The sequence below is a fragment of the Nomia melanderi genome, chromosome 14 (genome assembly GCF_051020985.1).
Source record: "Nomia melanderi isolate GNS246 chromosome 14, iyNomMela1, whole genome shotgun sequence".
Taxonomy (NCBI): Eukaryota; Metazoa; Arthropoda; class Insecta; order Hymenoptera; family Halictidae; genus Nomia; species Nomia melanderi.
Window position 1 is genome coordinate 10,781,421 of NC_135012.1, and position 9,238 is coordinate 10,790,658.

A 9,238-nucleotide genomic window follows, 5' to 3' on the forward strand; every position below is an offset into this window, starting at 1 on the left:
ATTCGTTGTTAATATCGCGGAGAGATGGGATTCTAATTGAATCGGCGAAATTGCGATTGCGGTCTGGATGTAACTCGATAAGATTCCGAGGGGACCGGGTCCGCTTGTCACGTCGTTGCGTGTCAAATGTTTTCTGCGGTGTAATTTAATGTACTTTTTCATTCAGAATCACTCCTTGTGTTGTACCACCAGTTCGAGGACACTGTGTCATTAGGGTGAGTTGTCTTCACATGGAATTTCTTCATGCATACATTTTACCTATTTACAATGCTTACGTATTATTGTTTCGTTGGAAGTTTTTCGCCATTTTGATTAGTGACAATCTGATTTGTAATTTAATGACGGTTTCGAGAATATTCATTACTTTTACTGAGGTGTTCTCGTGTTCAGTTCATCGTGATCCTGATTTGACACTTTTTGAAGATGAAAAGTATAATGAAAGTATAAGTTCAATAATTATCTTCATTTTTAAAAAATTTATATTTTTTTACATACAGTTAAGTAAGAAATATAATAGCTATCAGTGGAAACTAATTGATATTTGTTACTGTTAAATTAGTTTTTTATGTATTGTTTTATTTTATTTTATTTCACCTTTATTGGTCGATATTACTGCAATGTTGCTCAAATTTCTTGTTTATGTCTGAAAAATATTATGTCAGAAGATACTGGCTTTCTTCTCAGGAAATTATTTATAGTAGCTTTAATCGAATTATGCATTTACTTTGCTGAATATAATAATAATTTAAATACTTCTATGCAGAAATTCGGATTGTAGGTTTTTCTTTGACATTACTTGGCAAATAGGTGCTTTTTAAAAGCCGTGCACCTGCATATGCTCACTAGTTGAAAAACACTAGTCGTAACAGATTGTATTTACTATCATTAAATATTGTTGATTTTAATGTTATTAAAATGTTGCCTGAGAGGTAACTTCTGAGTGATAAAGGTTAATACCGATATACTTTGCAGTAGGACAACTCACTCTAACTTATTTTCAAAGACAAACTAGTTTTTCAATTAATATAAACAGAAAATCATACAAAAAACAATTTTGTCAACACCAGTTAAGTAAGCTTTATGGCTTTTGTGACATCATTTAAAAAATTGGTGGTGAAATTGATAGAATTAATAAGCATATAATATACATACAGTTATTTACTTTATATTTGAAACAAAGTACACATATATGTACATTTTCCATGAAATTTTCCAATATTTCCTTCGTTCTTCCATTATTCTTAACTTCACATTTTTGTGAAAACGTTCTTTAAAATAAAAAAATTTTACCCATCTATGGTTCATCGAGTCAGTAGAAAATTCGAATTTATTCTATTAAAAAATTAATTCTTTTACTGAAACATCTAAAGCTTTATCAGCTCAAAGTTCAGAAATTGTCATTCAATTTTTTTATATATTGTGACGTGTTCTCAATCAGGTCCGAGGATAGATTCAACGGAAGGGGAGTGATTAATTGTTCGGATTACTTACTGTCTCACGCAGAAAAAGTTTACCTTTAATTAATCATCGAATCGCCTATGTTCGTCGCGGATATCGATCGACCGTTATCAGGCGTTAGCTTTCGTCGAATGATTTTTCCTGGTTTTTTCGTCGGCAGCTATTTTCATCGCGCATTTTACGCGTAGGCGTTTCTGTCGCAGTATCTGTGAACTGGCTTGTATCTTTTCTTATTGAACATTTTTGCAGACATTTTTTTGTCGCAACAGCTTCGCTTCGATTAACAAGCTTCACTGTGACAGCGTACAACATAATCCGCAGCAAGGTGAAACTGATAACAAATCTAGTTTACTCTTTTCAGCCGTCTTTTTACAGGAACGGGCGCAATGCAATGTTTTATAACATAATTCATCGTTTGTTTTTTGGTTTTTCTATTGGTGTCACGTTCTGACATGCCGATTACCATCGAAAATAATGCTTATGTGTTGATACGATAATCATATACTACTGTCTGAAGTACTAATTTTTAGAATAAAATACTTCACACTTTTTTTGATGGTATTTAATCTTTATATTATAATACTTGTACTTTTTCTGCCGAAGCGTTAACAGTCAACAGTCAACAGTATTTGCAACTAACACGAATCTTTAGCTCAAAATTGCAACCTTTAGACGGAAATATTTTGGAATTAAATTATATCAGGAAAGAGAAATAATTTTTAAATCTATTTTTCAACGAAACAATCTTTATAGATTTGTAGATTGACGAACGCACGAGCTATTGAATTTTATAATCCATTGTGTTTCATTTATAAATAATTCCCAAAGAAAAAGAATATAGGACAGATAAGTATAACTTACAGTATGCATTAAACTGAAATTCGATGAAAATTTAAACGTTCAAGTAGTTCTTAATATAATAACAGTACAAGATAAAATTACATTATCGTGATACCCAATGAAGAATACATAATCTGTTCAATAAGTCCAAAATATTTCATACAAACTTCAAACAATAGAGAAAGTGTAATCAATATAAAAGATTTTTTCTACTCAAAATCTATTTTCCAAATTAACAACCGTCGTTCTGTATTTTATCTTCTTGTGTCAGTGCTGTCCACGAGTGCATTATTTCTCTCGTTTCTATTCAACTTTTTACATCATATTTGGATAACATCGGACCTCGACTATGTTTGAGACTTGAAGAATTGATTTTCAGGGAAATGAAACAGGAAAATTCGTTTTCACATTTAAGCAGTGAAAATAATCCTCAAAGTTGGAATCACGCGGATACTTTGTTTTATGAAACATCTTTCTTGTACACGCAATGAAGTGACGCAAAAAATCTTCATAGCTACCAAAAGTGTTTAGCAGAATAACACAGGTTAATTAAACCAATATTAATTTTCATACTGCTTTTATTCGACCTACATTGATTAGCAAAATATTTCACAGAACAAGCTTAAGATTTCGTGAGATCTCTGTAAATCCTACAGCTGAACTTTCTATAAACATTGATTACCAAAATATTTCATAAAACAAGCTTAGGACCTCTATAAACCCTATATCTAAACTCTCACCCCACAGACCTTTACAAACCATGTTCCACGTCCTACTTTACTTCAAAATTTCGCAACATACCCTCGAGTTGGTCTCAACCATCCTGAAATAGGATTTTCATTCCCTTTAAGCATCAATTCTTCAATTTTCGCTAAAAAGAGATCAACGACGACGAAGCTATAGGGTATCTCAAATTAGGAACTCGCACTGGACAGCACTGTCTCAAAAGACAGCATAAAGTCGATACCGTGTATACGCATTCTTTAATACGTGTCGGCCTCTGTTTTTTCAGTACAACCTGGATTTCCGAGGTCTGTCGGCGCGTGGGGCCGGCGGCTCGCCGTACAGGGGCGGAGAGGGTGCGGGCGCCGACGGCGACGGTGGCGGTGCTGGTGTCGACGGCAGCAAGACGGGCTCCGCCCCCGGCAGCGACCCGTCCGTCTGACAGTTTGGGATGGCCCGACGGGCCAAGGGGGACGCTCGCCGCACTCGGGTTTCCTTTCTGCTTTTCTAGGAAGAACCTCGCCTGCCCCAGCGAAGCGTACACGTCGAGCCCTCGCGGACACCCCCGAAAAGGTCCGCCGGTGCTCGCTGAACTCGCCCTTTTTCGAAGGGATTTCACGCCTCTTTCGCGCCTCCGAAATTCTCGTTCGGCTGGTTCTTAATTTCGTACAGTAGACGTTTCGAAACGATGAATTCAGCATCAACTGGTCGATGGTTTTTCTTTTTGGTTATTGTTGCTTGAACTGCGACTTCGAAGTTTGTTGCTTTTGGGGAGAAGGGTGGTTTATGTTTTGATAAATCGTTTAGCTTGTATAGATGTTTTGGTGAGATTATTTATGCTGGAGGTGTCTAATTGTCTTACTTAATTAAGCTCTACCACTTTCATTCCAAGAGCTGTTCGAGTCTCATTCTCTGTTAAGTGATCCTTTCATAGTAGTATTCGATATGAACTAGTATTGTATGAAACTCGAGTCCTCGAAGCTTTGAAGCTCAACCTTAATGGCTGTCTTCGATGCTTCAGGACTCAATCTTAAAGTCTGAATGTCCGATGCTTCAGGACTCAACTTTAAAGTTAGAAGACTTCTGGGAGCCTTGGGAGTCTAAAGACTCGACTGTTGTCAGCTTTTGCAGCTCAAGGCTTAAGCCCTGAGAACTCTCTTTAAAACTTGAGTCGCGGCTAGAGCTTTCAAAGTTCAAGACTCAGTAGGAGACTTTTACATAAATGTATTCGTAGTGGTGACTAGCCTGCTATAGTGATGTTCAGCAACTGAATAACAAAAGGGAAATCAGTATGGAAAGGATCTTTCTCGTCGAATAGCTGATGAGCGAGTCAGTTAGACACCTCTGATTTATATTTTATAAGAGAATCGTACCTTAGGCCTTACTGAATGATGGTAGATAAATCTGTCGAGCAAAATCTGTTGAAGTAGTCAGCCATATATGGCAGAGAAGCAAAGTATGTTTTTGGCAGCTAGCTAGAATCTAGTGTTAATTTTTTACGAGTGAATGTTATAAAATATACTATATCAGGTTTCGCATTTATTACAGGATAATTTGTTCAATTTAACAAGTCACCAGCGTAATACATATTGTTTTTAACTTTTATTATGGATGCAGTATATAGTAACATATACAATAGTAACAAGACCAATATCTTAATTTATTATTTAGTGATAAATAGTGTTTGTTGCAACATATTATATCTTATAACTGACAGTATCATTAAATCAAGAAATGACTATTATTTTAATAATCATTTATTCTGTTCTAAGAAGAAGAACTAACAATAACTTCTTTCGATCAGAGAATCTCGCGAGTCTACTCAGTCAGCCATTTTGTAACTAGACGTGCACTCTGAGTTCGCCATCACTGCTCGGCAGATTTATGAATGTCTTATTTATTTAGTCAAAAATGTTTTATTTATTATAGCAGTATACGTTAATTAGAAGAGGAAAGATTTCTACATTAATTTGTTATTTAAGTATATTACACGATGTGATATTTAAACGATTATGTGACGCGTCTACACTATACTTTATGAGTCTTTTGCTTTTTTCGTGACTTTCTCTTTTGTGTGAAACGTGCTGTCTAGTCAATCAACCGCGTGTCTACCTCTATTATTTAAAGTTACTCTTAGAGTATTCTTAACTTTCTTGATGAAAAGTTATCAGTGAGTTAGCGTTCTTAAATGTACAATTAACTTTCTCGATTAATAATTGTTTCGTGAATGTGTTGAATTTAATTGTTGTTTTGATGACGTTTAACTAATTTATTATTGGAACAAAAGATTCGCTGCTGCGATTAGAATATTTTCTCAAGATGTACGTGTTACATCACCTAGCAAATGTATTTTTTAAGTTCTCCCTGCCTTTTTATATTTTCTTTTATATACATTTTATTTACACTATGCTCGTTCATTTATGTTACGTATTTTATAAGTTTTTACAGAGTTCGTAGAAATAGTTAGAAAATCTCGTTGATGCTGAATTGCAAGGAGTCTACTGTACTATTATATAATTAAACGTAAGCGAACAATATGACCTAACGTGCTACTGAGAATTCTGATTTCTCTCAAATTAAAATGAAGTACACAAAACTCTATCGATATTCGGTTAAAGTTTCTATCTAAGTAAAGACAGACGATTTCCGTACAAGCAATTGCAAACACCACGACTCCGTTCAAACAACTGAGGTCTCTTCGAAAAACGGACTCTCTTGTTACAACAGAAACTAATTTGCTCCATAGAAGATCGTTGAAAGAGCACAAATTCGTAAACTTTGTTAAGTATCCAACGTCCTCGGGAACGGTCACGTTCCCAAGGATGGACGAGAATGAAGGTTTAATGTTTTCGTTGTTCGTACCGGTGCTACAAGACCAATCGCTTGGTCCCGTGATCAGGAAATGAATGATCTACAAGACGAACCGACCACAGAATTGCTTGAACATATTATCCGAAGTACGCAACTGATTGATCGTCAAAAGATGTTCTCGCCTTCTCTTCGAAACGGCCATTAGATAATCGACGTGTACGTTTCAAATTGTAACAGCTCCGAGCACAAGCTATACTTCAGCGATTAGTACACGTTTCTGCGTTGCTCAATATAGAAATGCCGCGGGCTTTCCGCTCGAATTACACACACGCGTTTAAGGGATGCGACGCCGAAGTCGCTTCGCCGCTACGAAACGCGACGCGAACGAACAAAACGGACGAGGAACGTAAGCACGCTTCTTTCCACGCGTACACGCACGCGTTTCGAGAAACATCGTTTGTTCGAAGAAACGTTATAATTTCCTTCTTCTGCACCGTTCTTCGAGAAGCAAACTGTAAAACGGATCCCTTCAGCCTGTCTGTTATTGTCACTCTCAGACTCTCGAGACTTAATTTACTTGTTTCTTCAACTTCAGCGCGTACGTTTAGACTGTAATCGTCTCGAACACCACACGACGAGATCAACGACTAAAGCGAGTGGACCAGTCCAAGTCGCTCGAACGATTTCACGAATGCAATTCGACGCACGGATTCCATCGCGACGGCACGGTGCCCCACAGAATTCTAACGGCGATCCGGAATCGTGTTAATCGTGCGCACGATGGAATCCGAGAACTCCGATGGCAATAATACAGCCATATCAATGAGAATCAATGGCGATTAGAAGGAGAACAGCTTCGGGCAATTGACGTCCGAGGGAGAATCGCTTTACGCTGCTTTCACTTCGAAGCCGTTTAGCCGGAGCAATAATCAGCGCAACTAGTTGTTTCGTCGATTGTGTAAGCCGCTCCGATGTAATATATTTTGCTGCTAACTTCAAGGGTCAAGCTGCTGTCAGCGATTTCCCGAGTCGAGGCATCGTTCGACCCGAACCGACAAACGGGTTACAGTGGGGCTTGAGTGACTGCGAAAGAGGGATCGATCCGCGGCGCGTTTCGTCGTCGGCGGCGGTACAGTCTTCATCAAAATATGACGGGGTCGTAACCGAACACATTGAAACCGAAGCTTTCTAGAATCGGTATCAATTGACATTCCACGACCTCGAATCGTATCAAAGGTGCCAATCGCAGTTCCGAGTCCCGAGAACGTATTTCCGTCGAATCGACGCCCTGTCGCTTGAAACGCGTTTAGTCTAATCGACACCGATTTTACGACCTAGCCGTATCTTGGCGGGGACAGTACCTCGGGAACAGTCGCGATTTCATTCGACGAGGCGACTGCTCTTCGACGAGAACTCCGCATAGGGGTATCGTTCTTCCATGTAGGAAAGTTGGTGCAACGACAATAATTTGGACTGTCGATCGGAGTGCCTTTTAGAGGTGAAATATTAGAGGCCAACTTCCACTTAACGCGTCTCACCAACTTCAATCTTTAGGGAATTCCCCGCCAGTGCGGAGCGAAGCGTCGATATTCGGGTCTCGAAGAGTCCTCGGAGCGTCGCCGGCGGAAACGCGCCGCGGAATGTAGCGTGCTTGGCTAAAGTGTCCGCTTTGAGTGTCCATCGAGTCGGTATTTTGCTGACCAGCACCTCGGCAAGGCGTACACTGGAATGAGCGAGTCGTTTTGCTTATGTGTACGTCGGTAACATGTGGAACCTGGTGTTTCGTTTTCGTAGCGAATCCTCTTTTACGGTGGTACGTCACAAATGCGAAACAAATTGTTTTTAAGGGCTATTAAAGGCTGTTGACCAGTCGCCGAGTAACCGACAAACGAACGATAGAACTTACTGACCAAAATTCACTTTGCTTCTATTCATGCCAGGAAGTTGCCTGATCCGTGTTCGTATTCAATCTAGTACAATGCATTTGCCTCTAGCATTCTCATGATCATCGATGGTTCATCGATCGCCTCGACCATGTCCGTAAGATCTGGTATCGAACCTAGTTAGCAACTTGGTATACAATGATCAACAGTGCGTAATAACCCTAAGACAGTTAAATTGATGACTCTTGCTGCCTACACTAGCTGAAGAAACATCAGATCCCACGTTGACCAGCAAAGCGAAAGGGTAGGTGTTCACGAGACTGTTCGTTTCACGGCCAGGCATTCGCTTTCTGCACTCGAGCACCATAGTCCGGGAAGAGCGCTGCAATCGTTGCGATTTAATTGAATCACCGAGCACAGCTTTTAATCAAATGGGGCAGGAGATGGACGTTGAAGGTGACCTGGGGGCGGCAGCAGGGCGGTCAGGGACGTACTTTGTGGCAAAGACATCAGCATGTCTCACTAACCGAAATCTCGTGGTTCGAGCGCAGTTATAAATTGAAAGGGGATCGGTTCCTCGACTCGACGCCTATCTCTACCAGCACACTTTTCACTCTTGAACGAAGATCTGTCGAGTCACCAAGCGTCGAGTCGGGCGACCGTTGCGCCCCGTAAACTTCCTTTCGAGTGCCACAAACGAATCACGATTCTAATTGTGTAATACGTCTTTGAAACCGCTGAAAACGAAACAAACTATCTTCCAAAGCCGAATCGACACCCGTCGGTTTCGAGACTCGAGGCTGACGAGCGGCCGCGCGGGAGCGACGCTCGCGTCACTTTTCTATTTTAGCCAGTACCCGACGCGTCGGCGCGCGTAGCGTAAGTCGCATAATGTCGCGCGTTTAATAATACTATAAGTGTCGTGCGAAACAAACGATGAACAAACCGGCTCCCAGCGCGAACCGTTTCGTCCACAGCCTCCGAGGAATCACAGACATCTCGCGCGACGGAACCTTCTTACCTAATTTAAGGAGCGACTACCACGTGATCTCTGGGCGACGCCCGGCGAGCCGCGCCGCAGAAAATGGCGGGGCCCGCCGCGATGGCGCCCGACGCCACGCTTTCAAACGAATTAACCGTTCCGCCGTGGAGAACACGATTTCTTGTTTATTCTAAAGCTGACGCGTTCGGTCCGGTTACAAGCGACTCGAACGCGCACCGGCGTTTGTACATATGAGGTTAAGTTCACGCGAATATAACGTCGACCAGTCATGCATTTCTCGTACTTAACAAGTATATAGAAGATCGATTCTGTATGTATAATACAGAGTTGGCACAAAGAATGTGATTATACTGATCAATGACGATTTCGTTTGGAGGCGATCGGATCGGTAATCGTCGACGACGATGAGTCAAGCGTAAATCGTCGTCGCCGAAGCGTCGCGAAGGTCGAAACAGATGGAACCCTTCGTCGTCGATCGTCGCTGGCGATTGTCTTTGATCGATGATGAATCTTTGAAGTC

The 9,238-nt window shown here is 40.5% G+C and overlaps 1 protein-coding gene and 1 long non-coding RNA gene across 6 annotated transcripts in view; one reads left to right on the plus strand and one right to left on the minus strand.

The window, feature by feature from the left end:
- Positions 1-4,991, plus strand: part of alpha-Catr (alpha-catenin related) — a 117,485-nt gene extending 112,494 nt beyond the window's left edge. For 4 of the 5 annotated variants that reach the window (XM_031981266.2, XM_031981268.2, XM_031981267.2 and 1 more), the window contains one exon: positions 3,311-3,374. Coding sequence is in view for 1 of the 5 variants with exons in the window: in XM_031981270.2 (XP_031837130.1) it covers positions 3,311-3,463 (153 nt within the window). In the remaining 4 variants the exon portion in view is untranslated. Of the gene's footprint in view, positions 1-3,310 lie in introns of all 5 variants that reach the window. The other variant, XM_031981270.2, reaches the window with a different exon arrangement.
- LOC143175257 (uncharacterized) lies at positions 2,859-8,715 on the minus strand. The gene is made up of 2 exons (XR_012999998.1): positions 8,243-8,715; positions 2,859-8,097 (listed from the first exon to the last, which is right to left on the minus strand). It is a non-coding gene; the product is annotated as an uncharacterized LOC143175257 (long non-coding RNA).
- Positions 8,716-9,238: the final 523 nt, after the last annotated feature.